This window comes from Cucurbita pepo, chromosome 9 (assembly GCF_057944985.1).
Source record: "Cucurbita pepo subsp. pepo isolate OVF chromosome 9, ASM5794498v1, whole genome shotgun sequence".
Lineage (NCBI taxonomy): Eukaryota > Viridiplantae > Streptophyta > Magnoliopsida > Cucurbitales > Cucurbitaceae > Cucurbita > Cucurbita pepo.
In genome coordinates, this window is record NC_141806.1 from 1,292,785 (window position 1) to 1,314,762 (window position 21,978).

General features: G+C 38.2%; 3 protein-coding genes across 5 annotated transcripts; 1 reads left to right on the plus strand and 2 right to left on the minus strand.

Moving 5' to 3' along the window:
• Nucleotides 1-4,414: 4,414 nt before the first annotated feature.
• LOC111801702 (cytochrome P450 CYP749A22) lies at nucleotides 4,415-8,312 on the plus strand. Its single transcript, XM_023685810.2, has 5 exons — nucleotides 4,415-4,756; nucleotides 4,833-5,056; nucleotides 6,372-6,604; nucleotides 6,690-7,068; nucleotides 7,795-8,312. Exons 1-5 carry the CDS (start codon nucleotides 4,480-4,482, stop codon nucleotides 8,230-8,232), a joined length of 1,551 nt encoding a protein of 516 aa, XP_023541578.2. The 5' UTR covers nucleotides 4,415-4,479; the 3' UTR covers nucleotides 8,233-8,312.
• A 633-nt stretch (nucleotides 8,313-8,945) lies between these two features.
• On the minus strand, nucleotides 8,946-13,510 carry LOC111801701 (ACT domain-containing protein ACR4). 3 transcript variants are annotated; one of them, XM_023685807.2, is made up of 10 exons: nucleotides 13,311-13,510; nucleotides 12,843-12,946; nucleotides 12,247-12,585; nucleotides 11,943-12,015; nucleotides 11,812-11,857; nucleotides 11,626-11,740; nucleotides 11,479-11,546; nucleotides 10,795-11,394; nucleotides 10,566-10,670; nucleotides 8,946-9,492 (listed from the first exon to the last, which is right to left on the minus strand). In XM_023685807.2, exons 4-10 carry the CDS (start codon nucleotides 12,011-12,013, stop codon nucleotides 9,151-9,153), a joined length of 1,347 nt encoding a protein of 448 aa, XP_023541575.1. In that variant the 5' UTR covers nucleotides 12,014-12,015; nucleotides 12,247-12,585; nucleotides 12,843-12,946; nucleotides 13,311-13,510; the 3' UTR covers nucleotides 8,946-9,150. The 3 variants fall into 3 exon arrangements, with proteins under 3 accessions (XP_023541575.1, XP_023541576.1, XP_023541574.1); XM_023685808.2 differs by lacking the exon at nucleotides 12,247-12,585; XM_023685806.2 differs by lacking the exons at nucleotides 12,247-12,585; nucleotides 12,843-12,946.
• A 4,655-nt stretch (nucleotides 13,511-18,165) lies between these two features.
• On the minus strand, nucleotides 18,166-20,339 carry LOC111802013 (uncharacterized). The gene is made up of 2 exons (XM_023686271.2): nucleotides 20,016-20,339; nucleotides 18,166-19,069 (listed from the first exon to the last, which is right to left on the minus strand). The coding sequence occupies exons 1-2, from the start codon at nucleotides 20,333-20,335 to the stop codon at nucleotides 18,250-18,252; spliced, it is 1,140 nt and encodes a 379-aa protein (XP_023542039.2). The 5' UTR covers nucleotides 20,336-20,339; the 3' UTR covers nucleotides 18,166-18,249.
• Between the last annotated feature and the right edge of the window lie 1,639 nt (nucleotides 20,340-21,978).

Sequence of the window (21,978 nt, forward strand, 5' to 3'; positions counted from 1 at the left end):
GCCAACGACTAAGTTTCTTGTAATTCCATGTCGTTTAAATTGAATGTTTAGAATCATTCAAGCTTGACATTATTAATCTTGCTTGTGAAGTGATTCAAATCTCAATCAAGTATTCTTGACTTGAGATATTTGATCTGTTAGGATCGCACAACAACACACACACTCGATCTAGATGAACACAAGGAACCGTATAGAGAAAATGCAAGGAGAACTCTAGCTAAAGGATTTATATTGATGATTCCAAGTATGTAGAGTAGAAAGTATATTTTCAAAGCTCTGCCTCACGGGATATATATATGGTTTTAGCTTACTATATATAGATTTACCCGATATAACCCTCTACTATATATAACTATCTGGCTTTACTAGATATAACTTTTTACTATACATATGACATTTTACTCCTTTACCAAATATAGTTTTACTACCGTTGACTAAGCTATAAATAAGCAGCATGCTCCATAACCTAACAATTCTCCAACTTGGAGACTGATCTAGTCAACCAAGAATTTCATTCTCAAACGACCATGAGCATCTTCATGGCACCATACCAATTGAGGCTTTGCACAACCTCAATATTCCAACATCAACACATTTTGTCAACATGTTTGCTAGATTCTTTGCACCCTCTATCTTCTCCAAACACATCACCATCTTTCACTAACCTGCAAGTGAAATGGTATCGTCTTCTGTGTTTTGTCTTTAAATAATAGACTGAGTTCCTCATCAACTGTATGACACACTGACTATCTCTATAAAGAATCTCTTCGTGCTGCTTCTTGCCCAATTCTTCCAGATAGTCAGTCATCCATATCGTCTTATTTCCAGCTTCAGCTATTGCCACGTACTCAGCCTTAGTACAACGCATTTTTAAAGCCTAGACGTTCCATCATCTGCTTGCTCCCACTTGGTTGTATCCTCCAACTGTAGGGCCTCATCAAAGAGCTCTGGTTCTCCCTTTCATCAGCAACAGATAGTGTAATGAAGGTACATATCGTCTTCTTTCCAGCTTCAGCTATTGCCACGTACTCAGCCTTAGTACAACGCATTTTTGAAGCCTAGACGTTCCATCATCTGCTTGCTCCCACTTGGTTGTATCCTCCAACTGTAGGGCCTCATCAAAGAGCTCTGGTTCTCCCTTTCATCAGCAACAGATAGTGTAATGAAGGTACATATCGTCTTCTTTCCAGCTTCAGCTATTGCCACGTACTCAGCCTTAGTACAACGCATTTTTGAAGCCTAGACGTTCCATCATCTGCTTGCTCCCACTTGGTTGTATCCTCCAACTGTAGGGCCTCATCAAAGGGCTCTGATTCTCCCTTTCATCAGCAACAGATAGTGTAATGAAGGTACATACATATCTGGTACTCTGATGTTACTGGATGATCTTCTCAACACTGGTTCAGGTGTTACTTGTTTTACTGCTAGTTCCTCTGCAACAACCTCAGGAGTTTGTTGAGTATTTGCTACAAGATCACTAGGTGATTTTCTCCGCAACTCAACCTCAACTCTCACTTGCTTCGTTGTCTTGGAACCTTGCTCCACATCTGGTTCCTCAGCAGTAGTCTCAGGAGTTTCATGAGTATCTGCTACAACATCAGTATGTGAGTTTTCCTACAACTCAAGCTCAACTCCCACTTGCTTCGTTGTCTTCGAACCTTGCTCCACATCTGGTTCCATTTCCAACCGCACTTTTTTCAATTCTCTGACAGTACTTGTGAAGCTAACTCGTTTCTGCTTGCTCATAACGTAGTTCTCACAACGACCCACATCAACAGATTTCAGACCTTCTAAAACTCCTTTCGCAGCTAGCCTCTTCATTCCTTTCACGCTCATATGTTCAAGTCTATTGTGCCAGAGACTTGAATTTGAAGCACTCTCAGCAACAACAGCTATGTTCATACACCCTGCAGTAGTATATAAGGTTCCAGATTTTGAGCCACGTGCTACCACCGTAGCACCCTTCATAATCTTCCACGAACTCTTCCCTAACTTTGTTGCATAACTTGTGCTGTCCAACTGACCAATAGAGATCAAGTTCTTCTTGAGGCCAGGAATATATCTGACATCCTTTAATGTCCACTGATTTCCTACCGAAATTTTTATGCAGACATCTCCTTTTCCTTTAATCTCTAAATCTTTGTTGTCGGCAAGACACCTCGAAATTTCCAGACTTGAAATTCCGAAACAACTCTTTATCTGGAGACAAATGAAAAGATGCACCTAAATGCAAAATCCAGGATTCAATCGAACTGTCCACGCTGAGGATTAGAGCATCCCCAATGTCTTCTACTGAATTTATAGAATCATCATCTCCAGATTTGTGATTCTGCTTCCTCTTTGGTCTTGTACAATCTGTCCGAAAGTGACATTTTCCTCCAAAATTCCAACACATTACGTTTGGTCTATTTGAAGATTTTTCTCGGTTCCTTAATTTTGATCGCCCTTTGTTTGGGTCCTTCAGTTTACTTCTTCTCCATTGGTCAACACTGAGAGCACTACCAGATGAATTTTCAATTTCTCGTTTGCGAATACTTTCGCTGAGAACTACATCTCGAATTTCATCAAACTTTAGTTTATCAGATCCTCGGGAACTGCTGATTGCGGCAACAATAGTATCCCACGACTTGGGTAAAGATGACATCAAAATCAACATTTTAATTTCATCCTCGAAATTAATTTCCACCGAACTCAGTTGACCTACGATCATATTGAATCCGTTTATATGATCAACAACAGATCCACCTTCAAACATTTGTATATTGAACAATCTTCGCATCAAATACACTTTGTTCATAGCTAACGATTTTCGTACATATTCGACAACACCTTCATCAAATCTGATGTTGTCTTCTCCTTGATGATGTTAAATGCCATGTTTCTGGATAGCGTGGTCATGGTATTCGGCATCACCCCCAACAGGGGTTTGTGAAGACCTTTCTGATACAGATAATCTTCAATCTGCATTGTCCAAAAATTGAAATCGGATCCATCGAACTTCTCAATTCCAATCTTTGAACTTTCTATCTTCACAGATTGTGGTGACTTCCACCTAGCTCTGATACCAGTTGTTACGATCTCACAACAACGCAAACACTCAATCTAAATGAATACAAAGAACAGGATAAAGAAAAAGTAAGGAGAACTCTGGCTAAAGAATTTATATTGATGACTCCAAGTAGGTAGAGTAAGAGAGAATACAGAGAATACATTTTCAAAGCTCTGTCTAAATGGATATATATATATATATATATGGTTTAGCTCAATATATATAGATTTACTAGATATAACCATGTACTATATATAACTATCTACCATATATATCTTTACTAGATATAGCTTTTTACTATATATAACTATCTACCATATATATAATTTTACAGATATAGCTTTTTACTATACATAACAATTTACTATTTATGACACTTTACTTTATATGTCATTTACCAAATATAGTTTTATTGTGTATAAACGTTCACTAGAGCCTCCCACAGTAATTCAATCAGGCTCCATAACCTAACATGATCAACAAAGTAATTCAAATTTTACTATATCTTGGAGTGATTCCTTATCAGTAGGGCTAAATGTTCTAGAACACTATGATCAATGGAGATCAAATTTAATCCAAATGCCTCTTTTTTTTTTGTGTTACTCCTACTCGATAAGTGTGAAAAAGATTAAAAAAAACTCGAGCTTCCTCTTGATTTTACAACCTCTTGCTTCTATATATTCGTTCTAGGGAGATCCCGTGTCCTATTTCAATCCACATATTCATTCTAGAGAGGTCCCATGTCCTATTTCAATCCATATATTCGTTCTAGGGAGGTCTCGTGTCTTATTTCAATCTATATATTCGTTCTAGGGAGGTCTCATGTCCTATTTCAAGCCATCAAAAAAAAAAAAGTCGACTTTGTATCTCTTCTCCAAGACTTGCTTGTTCTATATAGAGTGCCTCGTGGTTCCTCGAGTGCCAACTATAGATCGGCATGCCATCAATTAGGACGTTATAGGACACTAACTACTCGCTCGTATGAATGATGAGATTTCATCGATATAGAGTCAATTCCAATAGAGTACTAACACATATGCAAGCTTTTTATGTCTACTCTATTCGGAATCCACCACATCTTTCTCATGTCGTTTCTCCTTTAAAACTATCTTCCCCGACTAAATCCTTCTAGATAGGATTGCCTGTCTGATAGTCCTAAAATACTACGATATTTTAAAATTAAAAATGAAATAAATATTTAGGTAATTATAAATAAGAGTGGGCAATGAGGTTTCAATGATTTGTCCTATTCATAAATAAGTCTACAATCGATAGCTTGATTCCCAAGTTATGATTTTGGTTTTATGATCAATAATTACTAAATATTCAAAAACAAATTGTTTGCAATTATTAGTAAACTAATGCTGCACCTAAAGGCTATGCTGTTTTAAGGAGCACAAAACAGAGCAGCAACTCAAAGAAACACAACAATGGAGGATGTTATGAGCAATACCATCTCTGCGTTCTTAATTGCAAGTGTTGTTCTTGGGATCTTCAAGCTTCTTGACAAGCTATGGTGGACTCCGATCAAGATCCAACGGTTCATGAGGTCGCAAGGGATTCAGGGGCCTTCTTACAACTTCATCCAAGGCAACACCAGAGAGATGTACTCCAAAAGAATGATTGCCATGGCCTCCCCCATCGACCTTTCGCATCGGATTCTCCCTCGGGTTCATCCTCATACGCACTCGTGGCTCAACGATTATGGTATCGAACCTTGGTTTTCTTCGATTTTAAACATGTTTGAGAGTGATTTTGAGTACTGATAAAGTTGAGGAAACAGGGAGGAACTTTGTTCAGTGGTTTGGAACAGATGCTCATCTGGTCATTACAGAGCCTGAGATGATCAAGGAGGTGCTCAATGATCGACAGAAGAACTTCCCCAAGGCCAAACTCCAAGGCCATGTTCATAGAATTTTTGGAAATGGACTTGTCACTGCCCAGGGTGAACGATGGGTCAAGTCTCGAAAACTTGCTCATTTTGCTTTTCATGGTGACAATCTCAAGGTAAGTAAGTTGTTTTTTTTTTTTTTTTTTTTTTTTTGTCTAAGTCAATCGCTAGTAATTATTTTATTTTTTTTTGGTTATTTCCTTCCAGATTTTCCCTCAAAATTTTAAAAGGTGTGTTTTTTAGGGAGAGGCTTTCACACCATTACAATGAATGTTTCTTTAAAGAATGTTTCATTCTCGCTAGCACTCGTTCCCTTCTCCAATTGATGTGGGACCCCTCAATCCACCCCCTTTGGGACCCAGCGTCCTTGTTAGTACATCCCTTTCGAGGCACAGCGTCCTTGCTGGCACACCGTCTCGTGTCCACTCTCTTGGGTGCTCAGCCTCCTTGTTAGCACACCGCCTCGTGTCCACTCTCCTTCGGGGCTCAACCTCCTCGCTGGTACACTGCCTCGTGTCCACCCCCCTTCGAGGCCCAACGTCCTTGTTGGCACACCGCCTCATGTCTACCCACTTCGGTGCTCAACCTCCTTGCTAGCACACTGCCTCGTGTCCACACCCTTTGGGCCCAACATCCTTGCTGGCACACCGCCTTATATCCACCCCCTTTGGGTCCAACGTCCTTGTTGGCACACTGCCTCGTGTCCACACCCTCCGGGGCTCAGCCTCCTCGTTGGCACACGCCTCATGTCCACCCCCATTCGGGGCTTAACCTTCTCGCTGGCACACCGCCTCGAGTCTGCCCCCCTTCAGGACCTAGCGTCCTTGCTGACACACCGCCTCGTGTCCACCCCCTTCAGTGCTCAGCCTCCTTGTTGGCACACCGCCTCGTGTCCACCCCCCTACGAGGCTCAGCGTCTTTGCTGGCACACTGCCTCGTGTCTACCTCCTTCGGTGTTCAGCCTCCTCGTTGGCACACGCCTCATGTCCACCCCCCCTTTAGGGCTCAACCTCCTCACTGGCACATCGCCGCGTGTTTGCCCCCCTTTAGGGTCCAGCATCCTTGCTGACACACCACCTCCTGTCCACCCCCTTCAGGGCTCAACCTCCTCATTAGCACACCGTCTCGTGTCCACCCCCTTCGGGTCTCAGCCTTCTCGCTAGCACATTAGGTGTCTGACTCTGATATCATTTATAACGGCCCAAGGCCACCACTAGCCAATATTTTTTTTTTTTTTTTTTTTTTGTCTTTCCCTTCCGGGCTTCCTAAAACGGCTAGGAAGAAGTTTTTATAAAGAATGTTTTGTTCCCCTCCCAACTGATGTAGGCTCTCACCCACCATTAGAGTTCATAATTTTAGCTAGATTTTCATCAGTTTGATCCAGAAGTTCAGAGATTATAAGCTATAATTGGGCTGTGTGTTAATTTTCAGAACATGATCCCATCAATGATAGAGTGTGCAGAGACAATGGTTGAAGAGTGGAAGCATCATGTAGACAAAGAGCTCGATGCTGTCGAACATTTTAAGGTTTACACATTGGATGTCATTTCTCATACAGCTTTTGGAAGCAGTTATGAACAAGGAAGGAGTTTCTTCCAAATGCTGCAGAGAGTCTGCGATCTATCAGTTAGTAATGGATATAAAGTTCGTCTCCCGATAATCAGGTACTTAATCACCGTCACGTTGTTTCAGGTCAACACCACATCGACTTTCCAACTGCTAACGATATATTTGATTGTCGGGATGCAGTAAGATATTCAAATCGAAAGACGACGTTGAAGGAGAGCGACTCGAAAAGAGAATGAGAGAATGCTTCATAGAGATCATAAGGACAAGAGAAGAGAAGTTGATGAATGGGGAAGCAGAAGGGTATGGGAATGACTTCTTGGGATTGCTGGTGAAGGCCAAGAACGAGCCTGAGAAGGCACAGAGGTTGTCTGTGGATGATATTGTGGATGAGTGTAAGACGTTTTACTTTGCTGGGCATGAGTCCACCAATGCGTTGCTGGCTTGGACTACGTTTCTGTTGGCGTTGCATAAGGAATGGCAAGAGGTAGCAAGAAAGGAAGTCTTCAAGGTTCTTGGTGACAAGAATCCAACAATGGAAAGCCTCCCCAAATTAAGAACGGTAAGAACATTAACATCAGTGTGCTCTCCCTCTTTCAAGATCCCACGTCGGTTGGAGAGGAGAACGAAACATTCCTTATAAGGGCGTGGAAACCTCTCCCTAAAAGACGGGTTTTAAAACTATGAGGCTGACAGTAATACGTGTTTTAAAACTATGAGGCTGACAGTAATACGTAACGCGTCATTATGATATATGCTAGTGGTGGGCTTAGGTTGTTACAAATAGTATCAGAATCAGACACCAAACGGTGTGCCAGCGAGGACGTTAGGCCCCCAGGGGAGGTGGATTGTGAGATCCCGAATTGGTTGGAGAAGAGAACGAAACATTCCTTATAAGGGCGTGGAAACCTCTCCCTAGAAGACATGTTTTAAAAGAGTGAGACTGACGGTGATATGTAACGGGCCAAGGCGGACAATATCTACTAGTGGTGGGATTGGATTTTATAAAAGTATCAGCCAGACACCGAGCGGTGTGCCAGCGAGGATGCTAGCCCCCTAGGGGATGTGGATTGTAAGATTTCACATTGGTTGGAGAGGAGAACGAAACATTACTTATAAGGGTGTGAAAACCTCTTCCTAAAAGACGCATTTTAAAACCGTGAGGTTAACAATGATAGATAACGGGCTAAAGCAGACAAAATCTTCTAGCAGTGAACTTTGGCTGTTACCATTCTAGACTAAAGTAGGTACTTTTTCTTGTTTTGTTTTATTTTGTTTTCCTATGCAGATGAGTATGATCATCAACGAATGCCTGAGGCTGTATCCTCCAGCAATGACCATATCACGCCAAGTGCAGAAGGAAACCAGATTGGGGAGCTTGGTGCTTCCGAGTCGAATTATGGTGACGATACCGACGCTTGCAGTCCAACACAACACCGAGTTATGGGGAGAAGATGCAGATGTTTTCAAACCAGAAAGATTTGCAGACGGGGTCGGGAAAGCCACCGAAACAAACTCAGGTGCATATCTCCCGTTCGGGTTGGGGCCTAGAAGCTGCGTCGGGATGAACTTTGCATTGAACGAAGCCAAAATAGCAATGTCCATGATTCTACAACGATTTTCCTTCACCCTTTCACCTTCCTACGCTCACTCCCCTATTCAGTTTCTTATTATTAATCCCCAGCATGGAGTTCAGCTCATTCTCCATCAAGTTGATATGAACTAAGACATCTCAATCCTACAATATTAATGCTACGTTTACGTTAAGAAGAATCAAGCTTTGTTTATACAACAAAGGCTTCAATATACTATGAGTATGACCTTTAGATGATTAGAAATTAAATATGGATGATATTTTATTAATGTATTTTAAGACTTTTATTTACTTAAAAGTTATATTCACATGAGTGGTTAATTATAGTCCTAAAGAATACACCATGGCTAATTATGTTCATAACGTACGAAAGTTACACTCATGGAAGGTTAATGGTTTTTATTTCGAGACTGTATAAAGCTATGTATGTTATCTTTGTAAGGTAGACTTGAAAAATGCACGGAAAGGAGAAATTTTGTATTTCTTTAGCAAATGGCCAAGTTTCTTGTAATTCCATGTCGTTTAGATATAACGTTTAGAATCATTCAAGCTAGACATGATCAACCTTACTTGTGGAGTCATTCAAATCTCAATCAGTGTTCTTATCTTGAGATATTTGATCAACCAAGTAATTCAAATTTTACTTTCTCTTTGAGTGGTTCCTTATTAGTAGGGCTAAGTGTTCTAGAACACTTTTCCTTTAGCCAATGACTAAGTTTCTTTGTAATTCTATAAAGTTTAGATTGCATGTTCAGAATCACTCAAGCTAGACATGATCAATCTTACTTGTGAGTGATTCAAATTTCAAACAAGTGCTTTTGCCTCGAGATATTCGATCAACAAGATAATCTGAATCTTACTTCCCTTGCAGTAATTCCTTATCATTCAGTATCGGAGCTTACAAAAACTACCCAAAATTGTTTACGAAGTTGGAGTTAACTCCTTTTTTTGGGTTAAATGTTCACATCTACTTAGCAGATTTCAAGTAAACTTAGAGGCTAAGTGATCTGAATGTACAATGGGTATGAGGTAGAGAAGTTGTAAGTGGGCTCAAGAATATGATCTAACCAATCCAAAATTCACTAAAGATCTTGACTTAAACAGACCACCAAACAGGAACCTACTTGGAGAGTCTTGTGAATCAGATTTCCCTTCATCAGGGCTGCCTTTCACCTTCAATATGGACTGACCAATCACTTGCCTTATCGAATCTATCGTCTTTGAATCGATAGGATAACCCGACGCATCGCGCACGTAAAATGTATTCATTGCATTGCCTCCTTCCGTTCTAACTTCGGCTCGACTCACACTCAAGCTATTCTCTCTGAATATGCGTGTGACATCAGAGAGTAGCCCAACTCTATCAGTAGTGCATAGCTCAAGCTTCAATCCCTGAATGTGGATCAACATCATTAGAGAAGTATTTGAACACGGTTATCGGGTTTCGGGGCAGAGCATCATTAGAGAAGTATTCGAACACAGTTATTAGTGTTCGAACACGGTTATTGGGTTTCGGAGCTGAACATCATTAGAGAAGTATTCGAACACGGTTATTGGGTTTTGGGGCAGAACATCATTAGAGAAGTATTCGAACACGGATGTTAGGTTTCGGGGCTGAACATCATTAGAGAAGTATTCGAACACGGTTATTGGATTTCGGGGCTGAACATCATTAGACAAGTATTCGAACACAGGACTGATCAATCATTAGAGAAGTATTCGAACACATATATTGGGTTTCGGGGCTGAACATCATTAGAGAAGTATTCGAACTCGGTTATTGGGTTTCGGGGCTCAACATCATTAGAGAAGTATTCGAACATGGTTATTGTGTTTTGGGGCTGAACATCATTAGAGAAGTATTCGAACATGGTTATTGGATTTCGGGACTGAACATCATTAGAGAAGTATTCGAACATGGTTATTGGGTTTCAGGGCTGAACATCATTAGAGAAGTATTCGAACACGATTATTGGGTTTCAGGGCTGAACATCATTAGACAAGTATTCGAACACGGTTAGTGGGTTTCGGGGTTGAACATCATTAGACAAGTATTCGAACACAGTCATTGGGTTTCGGGGCTGAACATCATTAGACAAGTATTCGGATTTGGGGCTGACCATCATTAGAGAAGTATTCGAACACGGTTATTGGGTTTCGGGGCTGAACATCATTAGACAAGTATTCGAACACGGTTATTGGGTTTCAGGGCTGAACATCATTAGAGAAGTATTTGAACATGGTTATTGGGTTTCAGGGCTGAACATCATTAGACAAGTATTCGCCACGGTTATTGGGTTTCGGGGCTAAACATCATTAGAGAAGTATTCGAACACGGTTATTAGGTTCCATAGCTAAACATCATTAGAGAAGTATTCGAACACGGTTATCGGGTTTCAGGGCTGTTTCGGAGCAAGCAACAAGCATAGCAATCCTAAAATCGGATGGCGAAAAGAGCTACTAACCTCGGATACTCGTCTTTCAATGGCAGCTCCAAGACATTGTATCAACCTTTGTCTCTCAGCTTCTGAATTCACAGGAGATCCATCTATGTGCCTAATATAATATTCCTGCAGATCCATTCTAGCACCGTCAAGAAACTTCGATTCGAGACTCGTAAAGAACAAGAAACTTCGATTTGAGATTCATAAAGAACACGAACAAAGGCGTTTAGAGAGTGTCGAAGTCGATTACCTGATAAGCCTCTGGCCCTTCAGCATCAACATTGGCATGAAAAACAACATATTGCATATCAGTCAATGTACAAACTGTATCAAACAGAAGTTTTGGTCTATCCTTGCATTGAATGGTGACCACTGAATAATCTTTGTCAAACAAATTGACAACATTCACATTTGGCTTCTGTTTTCCATTGAACGTTTCGTCGTCCGCTCGCTCGTAATCTCGATCTGCAAACATCATCTGGTGAAGTCTTCTCTCAGTATGGATAGCCTCATGAGAGAACACAGTCTTAGCTCCCCTGCACTTGTTGCTGCCTTTAAGCACATTGCAAAGCAATTTCTTGATTGTGGACAATCTCTCCAAGTCTGTCACTGCCGAACCAGTGACCGACGCTTCCTCGTCGCTCACGTGCATCACCGCAGCAACTCGAGTGTTATGTGTCCACACCTCAGCCCTTTCTACACTACATTTAAGATGAGTAAGAACAGCAGTTACTTCAGAAAGAAGTCCAGGTCGATCGCAGCCAACGAGCTCAATTACAGTATGATCTGTAGAAGATTCGACACCTACAGATCTCATGGAAGATGAACAACACGAATCGGGACCGAGCGACTGTCGATCGAAGCAAACGAAAGTAATCGAATTAAACCAGTTCATAAACAAATCAAGTCAAAGCAAATCAAAGTAACCACTCACTGATTGTATGTAATCTAAAATCCCTTCATCCATAACCTTGTTTCCATTTTGATCCGTGACATTAAAAACTGTTGCAGAATTCACATAAAGGATCATATTAGAACACTTCCACATAAGGTGCTTTTCAATTTGATTAGAGATTCATACCATCCATGAACCAGTTCCCATCAGAAGAAATGTAAGCTTTAGTTATGATAAGATTAAGATCAGTCAAGACTTGAACAACTTCAAGAAGAATGCCATGTTTATTAGCACTATCCACCTTCATAAACAGGAAATGCATAAGGAAACAGAGCCACAAATTTCTTAAAAACAGAGCAAAAAAAGTTGTACCCGAACAACCGTGGCGTTCTTGCAGGATTTGTTATCGATTACGACTCTAAACAATTGTTCAAAGTTAGAACAGAGCATAAAAAGCTAGAGATTAAGATGAACAGCAATGAAAGGGCTGAAGATTTGAATACCTGGGTGGGTTCATTCGCTTGATGAACTTCTGATATTCATCGCCCATATCGTTTGAAAAGCTCATGTTCATCTCTGCCATGGGAAACAAAGAAGACCCAGAAGAAAACTAAGCCATATTTCAATTTCAAAGATGCAAAATGAACTTTAAGGAACCCAGAAAAGCTGCAAATCAAGGATCAAAACCCAGAAACGGAAAATTCACGTAATTACTAAAATAAACAAAAAAAGGAACAGAATCAGCGACCCAGAAAAGCAAAATTTCCAAAAACGAAGAAAGAACAAAGAAAAAGCGAAGAGAAAAACCAGAGAGAGCGCAGAAACAGAGCACATTTCTGGGATATTGAAATGGATTAAGCTTTTTTCATGGAAGAGTAAGTGAAATCTTGGAAGCAGAGAGGACCCATTTGGCAGAGATGAGTGAATTCTTGTTCAATCGCCGCCATTTTTGGGGCGTGGAGTGTTTCCAATTTCAGAATCAACAAACGTATTGGGAGAGCGGGAGGCGGAGGGTTTTTTCTATTGTGCGCCGGAGGGGAGGGGCGGCGCTCCGGCGAGGCGCGGCAGAAATAATGACGTGGAGAGGAGCACACGTGTCAGCGTCTGGGTCTTTTAACCGTTTTTCTCCGTGGTTTGTGGAGCCAACTGTTGGATTAGCTTAATTATTATTGTTTAGATTTAAAGTGTATTCAATTAGTGAATTATGATTTTATTAATTATTAAAAGAAAATTAATTATTTTTTAGAGTTAAAAGGGTTTAATATTTAGTTTAAAATTTTAAGACCAAAATGAAATTAATTTTAATTTTAATTTTAATTAAGAAAATACAAATAAGAAGTGTTCCATATAATACAATAATAATATAATAATATAATAAAAGTAGGGACAAATGAGAAATTTACAGCGTGTAGTCTAGCTGGAGCGGATTGGATTACAGTCAGATCAACTCCCACTGACCCCCACAAGCGCGTGTCTTCCACTCTCGCCCGCCTTAATATTCCTTTTCCTATTTTACCCCCGAAATATTAATATTAAATTACTACTATCTATTTTCTCAATAATAATTACACAAATAATTATTAAATGTTTACTAATCATAATTAAATAAATAATATTATGAAATTAAAATATTGGAAAGTCACTCTATTGGTCAACACGAAATCAACTTCTGACGTTGTCCATTATATTTTCGATCCAAAATATAATCAAAACATAATTACCCATTTGCCCATTTGGTCGGGATTAAAATATATTATCTCAACGAAATAATCAGAGGTTTAAATCTAAATTCTTACTCGATCGTATCGAAAAAACAAAGAAGAGAAACCGTTTGACTGAAGTAGTTTTGGGTATAGTTGTTAGGGTCTTACCTTTCACCGAAGAGGTTGATTTTACAGAAGCTCTAGCACGAAAAGGAGGTTCGGGGTTTGCTCGTATGGAACCCGAGATGAACTTCCCTTCATGTTTTGAAGCTCGAGAGCGTTTTTGAAGGTGGCTTGTAACTTTGTGAGGAAAATTGGGAGATTTATGGATGAGGGAAGGAGGGGTTTTGAAAGTGGGCTCTCTGTCCCTCCCACAAGTGCAATTTTATCTCATCATTTTTACTTTATTAAATAAATGGATTTTTTTTTTCACCTTTTTTATAAATTTAAAAAAAAAAAGAATATTCTAAAATTATTTATTATTATTTAATATTTATTCCTCTCTTTGCCTTTTCATCTTTTAATAATATTTGGAAGTAAGTGGCATTGATTATTGCATGGTGCACGCTCACAATTTCATTATTAAATTTATTTTTTTAAATATTTAAAGTGCTTTTATTTCATTTTAATTTTAAAAAATAATTATACTTAATCAATTAAATTATATGTATTAGTAAAAAAAAAAAAAAAAGTTTTATTATTTTATGAAGAAAAAAAAAAGGACGGTAATAAATAGCTGGAAAAAAATTCGTACACAGTCAGTGTAAGAGGGAGAGTGGGTCCACGCGATTAAATGAGGTACAATTAGGCCACGTTCGCTTCGACCCTCTAGCACGAGGTAGTGGTCCCTCGAGTGGGCCCCCACGCCCTCCCCTTTCTTCTTGCAACTTGCACCTCCACAGCTGAGCTGGCAGTCCTCTACCCAGGCCCCACAATAAGAGGAAAATAATTTCTTTAACTGCGGGTTCACTGTAAGCTCCGTAAGGGTGTCCGTACATTATGCATTTTCCTGAAATTAGTCCGACATGCGTACTCAGATTCCTCGGACGGTTTTAAGTTTAGGTTAAGGTTCGTATCACTTTTTTTTTTTTCTTTTTTTTTTTTTAATTTTAAAAAGTGTTTAATATATTCAATTTTAATTTTAATTTTGTTTAATTAATTTATGGCATGCTAGAAAATTAAGTTCTTAATAGCGTTAAAATTTTTTTAAATATTTTGAATAGGTTAAGTGTGATGTCCCGTATTAGTTGGGGAGAATAACAAACCACTATTTATAAGGGTGTGGAAACCTTCCCCTATCAGACTCGTTTTAAAGCCTTGAGGGAAAGCTGAAAGAGTACAATATCTGCTAATGGTGGATCTGGATCGTTACATTAAAGATCGGTTAGACATAAGAGTGTTCATATGACTCAAGAATCCGACCAACCTAGACTACCCATAGGAGTGTTTAGGTAAGTTCGCTGGCTCATATATTTTTGGTCGGGTCAACTCGACGAATCTGAAAATAAAATTACAACTCAACTCTACCCTACTTTTAAGATTGTCTTGAAAATCAAGAACATTTCACGTTTGTAATCGATGTTAGTGATGCATCATGACTTATGAATTTTTGATATTTGAATTGTATGAAATTTTAATTATGTTATGTTTTTTAAAATAATTTAAAAAACCCCACCAACCCAACCGAACCCAATTGAAGATTGGACTGGGTTGGGTTGTGAACTTTATTCAAGTTGTTCGGGAGCACCAACCCACCTGTATAAACTCTTAGTTAGACTAAAAATTTATTAAACACGGCTTATGAACTTATTTGATATAAAACTAAAAATTTAAAAATTTATTAAATATTTTTTTCAAATATTAAATTTATAAGGTATAGTATAAAATCATGAGAAGGATAGAATAAAGTCCTAACATTTATTTACAAATATGATTGGTATTTTACATGATAAATTATCAAAGTAATATAAAAGATATCCTAACTTTTAAATTACTATTAAAATATTTATTATTATTTTAAAATAAATCCAAAAAATTAAAAAAAAAACAAGAAAAAAAAAAAGTGAGTATTGGTCCCAATCCCAATCATAATCTGTTCACCATTGTACTAGCTAGTACCTCTTCAAATGTTCCTCTCCCTTCAATTATTTTAATATCCCGACCCGAATCTAGAAAATCGATAACGACGTGATTAAATTGTATTTAAATTCGCTAACTATTGAAATAGTAAGTTGTGTTAGATAGACTGACGATGATTCTGACGTGCTCGAAATACTTAGGTCATCGAATACCAATTAACTGATGTGGATAATACAAGGATAGACGATGAACGTACATAAAGACCTAATTGACAGTGACTCACAATCTCTCTCTGAACTAGCTTACTACCGTCCAAAAATACAACATCGCCCACTCACGTGAGACAACGATATAAAATTGTAACAGTCCAACCCCATTGCTAGAAGATATTGTCTGCTTTAGCTCGTTATGTATCGCCGTCAGCCTAACAATTCTAAAATCCGTCTGTTAGGGAGAGGTTTTCACACTCTTATAAAAAAATATTTTGTTCTCCTCTCCAACCGAGATCTCACAAAAAGACACACCCAAAATGGCGGAAAAGTACCTCAAGATTCATGGTATAGTGTTAGATAGTGTCGTGTTGAACTTTTTCTTCGTGCTCTTACAATAGTATAATATGGTTACGAGGCTTGACCCTTTTTTTTCTTTCTTTTTTGCCAAAAAAAATCATATTCGTGAACATGTTATTCTTACATTTGTACTACGAACCAATACCCTCTTTCATTTATGAGGATATCGTTTTACTACTTTATACCGTAAATTTTGCTACTTTTTACTCAACACCAGACATTATTTTCAGTAGTTCAGTCTCATGACGTTTATCTTCATTCGCTGGATGTTCGAATGGGGTTGTCACGCAAAAATTCGAAATTTGAGATTTTCTCTTCTTACCGGGCTTTCACAGCGGCTAAGGAGTTTGAAAGAAGGTTCGTTCCAGGAAGGGTTTCATGAAGTAGCGAAGGGAATAGAGGTTCAGCTTCTCATTCGAGTACCAGGCGCTACAGCGCTAAAGTAACCCATGTCATACTCCTAGGAAAACCTCGAACGACCTTGAACAAAAGGGTATCTCTTGCAGGTCAAAAAAATTAAACACGAGTTACAAATGTTTCGATTTTTTCATCACAGAACCTCGAACTTAATAAAACTATAAGTTAAAATATCTCGAGAATTTTCAACGTCATTTTCGGAAAAAAAAAAATCAAAAGTCTAATTATTTTCCTTAAAAAAAACACATTTTCATAAATATTGAACATTATCCATAATGGGAGGTTTAATTTGGCTTTAAGCAAAGCCAAATTTTAATTAATTATAATAATGGTGATGGAAAAAGGTAGAGATTTTTTATTTTATTAATTAAATAAAATTATTTTTTAAAAAGGGATCATAATTCCGTGTGTTACAATTCCTATTTATTTTTATTTTATTTTTATTTTATTTTCTTCACATCTACGCATGCCTAGATTTCTTCAAAAATGATTATGAAATTATTATTTTTAATATTAATTAGTATAATAATTTCATGTTTAGTGGGATTATTTAAAAATTATTTTTATTGATTTTCCTTCAGTTTTGGAATGTAATTGATTTCTTTTTATAATCATTACAAATCATTATAACCTATGTTTCTAAAACTTATATATTAAGGAATTATATTATAATAATACTTCAATATTGTTATTAAAAAAAACACTTGAAATACTTTACTTTATATTTTGATATTAATTTATATAAACATTTGTAGTTTTCTAAAATAAAGGTTATTGGGCCTGGACAAAGGAAGGCCCAGTCTTCATGGGCCCATCCACCGGTCGGTGTAAGCTCACTGCTAACAGATATTATGTTCTTTGTGCTTCTGTTGGGGAGAGGTTTTGACACGGAATGTTTCGTTCCCCTCTCGAACCAATGTGAGATCTCACAATCTACCTCTTTGAGGCCCAACGTCCTCATTGGCACATGGCCTAGTGTCTAGCTCTAATACCATTTGTAATAGAGGTCAAACTCACCGCTGACATTGTCCTCTTTGGACTTTCCCTTTCGAGCTTCTATCCTACTTTCGTTATATTGGGTTGTCGGGTTAAGACATTTTTAAATCCAGTTGTCAATTTTTCATCCGAAACTACTCTTTGGACTTTTCCTTTCGAGCTTCTATCCTACTTTTGTATATTGTGTTGGATCGGGTTAAGACATTTTTAAATTCAGTTGTCAATTTTTCAACCGAAGCTACTCTTCTTAAATAATGAAGAGGAAGCCCGAAAGGGAAAGCCCAAAGAGGACAATATCTGCTAGCGGTGGATCTGGGCCGTTACAAATGGTATTAGAGTCAGACACTGGACGATGTGTCAGCCTTCTCGTTATTCCCCGAAGAGGAGTAAACACAAGATGGTGTGCTAATAAGGACGCTAGGCCCCGAAGGGGGGTGGACGGGGCCTAGATTTGGTGGCATCCCACATCGATTGGAAGAATGAAAGAGTTCTAGCGAGGACGCTGGCCCTAAAAGGGTGGATTATGATGTCCCACATTAGTTGGGGAGAAGAACAAAACACCATTTATAAGGGTGTGGAAACCTTCCCCTAGCAGACGCGTTTTAAAATCTTGAAAGGAAGCCCGAAAGTGAAAGCCCAAAGACGACAATATCTGTTAGCGGTGGATCTGGGCCGTTACAAATGTCCAACTCAATCCGACTATAAATTTTTTGAGTTGGGTAAAACATTTATTCAATTTTTTATTTTTAATCGAACTAAAATATTAGTTCCTAAAACATCTATTTACTTATTTTCAAATATTTAATTAAAATTTACAACTATACATACATAATTCAAATACGAAAATTATCTAATATTTAAATAAACAAACACTAATAAATTTATAATTACATCAAAATATAAATTTACGTTCCACGACCAGTATCAAACATATTTGAATACACCCGCTATAGTTTTAACATTATAATAACGTTCTACGACCTACGACCGTTCTAACTCGGATCGATCTAAAGATATTCGAGATTTTTTTGCTAAATTTTATTTTTTTATTCCCATTTGATTCTAATTTGATGAGTGTGAGTAAAATCCCAAGTAAGAACAACACTTCCATCCATTCTTTTAAGCACAAACCTTTCAACCAAAGCATAACACCCAAATCTCCTCCACACTCCCAACCCTTCAAACGCCTCTCTTCTCACAACTCTCTCCACCTCCTCATGTCCTCCCCATTTAAACCCACCTCTCTCCTCCTCCCACTTCACCCTCTCCACCACCGCCGTGCTCACCCCCACCTCCCTCTCACCAAACCACATAACCCCGCCGTCAACCACCACTCTCTCCGCCGCCACCCCACCAACAAAAACCCCCTGCCTCCTCACACAAACATCCACCTCCACCCCATTCCCAACCAACCCTCCTTCGTTGTAGCATCCAAACACCTCTTCCCAATGCTGTTCCAGCGTCATTTCATAATACGGCGAGCTTCTCATCTGATCACCAACCTCTCCTTCTCGAATGAAGATGAATGGGCAATACCATTTCCCGACCACCACCGGCTTCAAGTTCAGCCCTGGGAGGCGGCCTCGTAATGCGACGTCGAGGCCGAGCGCCTGTGTTGGCTTGAAATTCTTGAGAGGTTTGGTATATGCTCTCCAGCCTTTGTGTCTTAAGAAACGTGGGGGAACCCCGTCTGGTGCCATGGAGTGGGACATGAAACCACATGGACCTAGACAACTCATGTTCTTGTCCAGTTGGAATTGTTGATATGCATTTGTTGGGTCGAAGAGTTGCGGTGTCGTGTCGTGAGTAAACGTGAAGCAACTGCAGCTCGTCATGTCTTCTTCCTTCGAACTCGTGCATGCTAGCCTGACTCTCAAAATTGAAAGTTTAGAGACAGACCATAGTTAATCAGATCACGTATGATTGAAAATGATCATCAAATTAAAAGTTACAACCTATACCAATTGAGTGTATCTTTCTCGACTACTCAATCACAGTAACTATAATAGCCCAACCTCACCGCTACTAAGTATTGTTCGCTTTGGCATGTTACGTCATCGCCTCACGGTTTTAAAACATATCTACTAGTGTATCTTTCTCAACTATTCAATCACAGTAACTTTAGCAACCCAACCCCACTGCTAGTAGATATTGTCCGTTTTGGCCTGTTACGTATTGTCATCAGTCTCACGGTTTTAAAACGTGTCTACTAGTGTATCTTTCTCAACTACTCAATCATAGTAACTTTAGCAGCTCAATCCCACTACTAGTAGATATTGTCCGTTTTGGTCTGTTATGTATCGTCATCGGCCTCACGATTTTAAAACGTGTCTACTAGTGTACCTTTCTCAACTACTCGATAACAGCCCAACCCCACCGCTAGTAGATATTGTTCGCTTTGGCTAGTTACGTATCACCGTTAGCCTCACGATTTTAAAACGTGTCACTAGCAAAAGGTTTTCACACCCTTATAAGGAATATTTCGTTCCCCTCTCCCATGGACGTGAGATCTCACAGTAACTCTGCAACTAAACCTACTTTATTTGGAATAATTTTATATTAAATAACTTTTTGAAAATTTTCTCAAGTGAGTATCAACAAAAACATCTTGAATTCACGGACTTTTTCACTCTTAAAAGTGAGAAGTAAATAATTGGACCATGTCTGATTATTTCAATTTCCATCTAAATTTTTAATAAATAATTTCTATTAAAAAATATAAAACGTCCTAATAAATCTAATAATATTTCGGAGACACAAAATTGAAAATTTAGAGACTATAATCAAGAACGGGAGATCGAGAGGCACATACCCTTTTGATCGGCCACGCGATCTGATAACATAATATTGATTAGACGACGATGATTGATTCAAAACGGGTATAAGCAAAGCATTTAATCGATCAATGCGTTGATGCTCTCCTTCATTTCGAGTATAGCGAAGCTCCATTATCATGTTCTGAGGGAATGGCAGCGCCTTCACGGACCGTCTCTTGAGCAACCCAAACAGCCATTTCGACTCAGAAGCTTCGTCTTCGATCACCAAAACGCCTGTATTCGGACCCTCCGGCTCGACCTCACAGGCCGCCGCCGGAGAGTTCCTGTACGCTGAAAGAGGCCTGGTCACATACATTGAAACAAGCCTTAATTTTGATGCCTTTGTTTTGGATCTGATTTGGTTATATAGAGTGACGAGCTAGGAATTGTTTGTCGCGTTGACTATTAGTGGTTGACTAAGCGGTGGCGGAAGTAGCCTGGCTGTTTCCGGCGGCATTGACCGGTGATTCAATAGTCAAAGTAAAATTTGTTTATTATGAAACTGTTTGATTGTACTCCACGTTTTCCCCAAGTTTTCAACTTTCTTTATTATATTGTAAAATATGATATATAAATTATTAATAAAAAGTCGACAAAATATTAATGTATAATTTAAATAATTATAATAATTAATCAAGATACGCGCAATTTAGCTTGTGTTAATAATTAATTACACGTGGCTACCATGCCAAATGACATTCCTACCCTTTGTGTTGACTTTTTTTATTTAATGGATTAATTAGAGAATTTTAAGCAAAAATAAATAAATAAATAAATAAATAACTCGTTGATTTAAATACAAGGAGAGTATTAAAATAATATAATTAATGTAGCATTATAATTTAAAAGTCAAGTGATGAGAGGGACTTGGGTTAAAATTATATTGCCCAACAATGGACTTGGTTTTAATTTTTTATTTATAATGGATTAAATATATGTTTTGGTCTTTAATTATATATATATATATATATTTTTTTTTTTTTTTTTTTTTTTTTTTAAATTTAGTCTCTAAAAAATCTTTAATTTAATACTTGATATTTTGGGCCCACAATAAAAAAATCGACATGTCGGTGGGAGGGATAAAGCCCATTAAAAAGTGAATTTGGGCCGACAATAAAAGCCCATAAAAATCAGAAATATTCGGTGGGAGGGATAATTGAAAATTCAATTTTCAAATAAATAAATAAGGGAAAAATGATGGAAAATTGGGTGGCTGACTAATTATTTATCTATTATTAAAAATAATATTCTATAAATTTTTCCTTTTTTCACCGAACCGGGTTTTTTTTTTTGTCGTCACTCGGTTGAACCCATCCCTTCTTTCATTCTCTGCTATTGTCGTTTTGTAGCATTGAGGTTGCGTTTCGACTATAAACTCCAAACATAACATAATCTCTCTCTCTCTCTCTCCGTTCCGTTGGTTAGAGACAGAGAGACAGTCGGTTGTTTATAAATGTCTTGTTTCCAATGGATTCTGTAAGTGGGTCCTACTTTCTTTTATTACTCCCCTTTTTGCCCTTCATGTCATGGGTACTTTTGTAATTTCACTCCCTCTTAGGTTAAATTATAAGCTCGGGCCACTCGTAAGCTTTTCCTTGGGCAATCTTAACCTTACCGAACGAGTATTTTGTTATTTTGAGAAGTGATCTTTGCAATCAACGACGACAAGATGACAATGACTAATATATTTATTCATTTTTATAATATATTTTTGCCCTTCATGTCAGTATTTGATGACATTAAAAGTCTTTAAATATATAAAATATAAAAGATTAGGTGACAAGGGGTAAATATGTAATTTTACTTTCTAAAATTATTTTTCTGACGCTTTAAATTACGTGTATTGCTATTTAAGCTTAGAAAATAAATATTTTGGTCGTTACTATTATTAAACGTCGTAACTTTAAATGTATTAGAAAGATGCCGTTATGAAACTATGTAGACTAATTGAATTAGGTA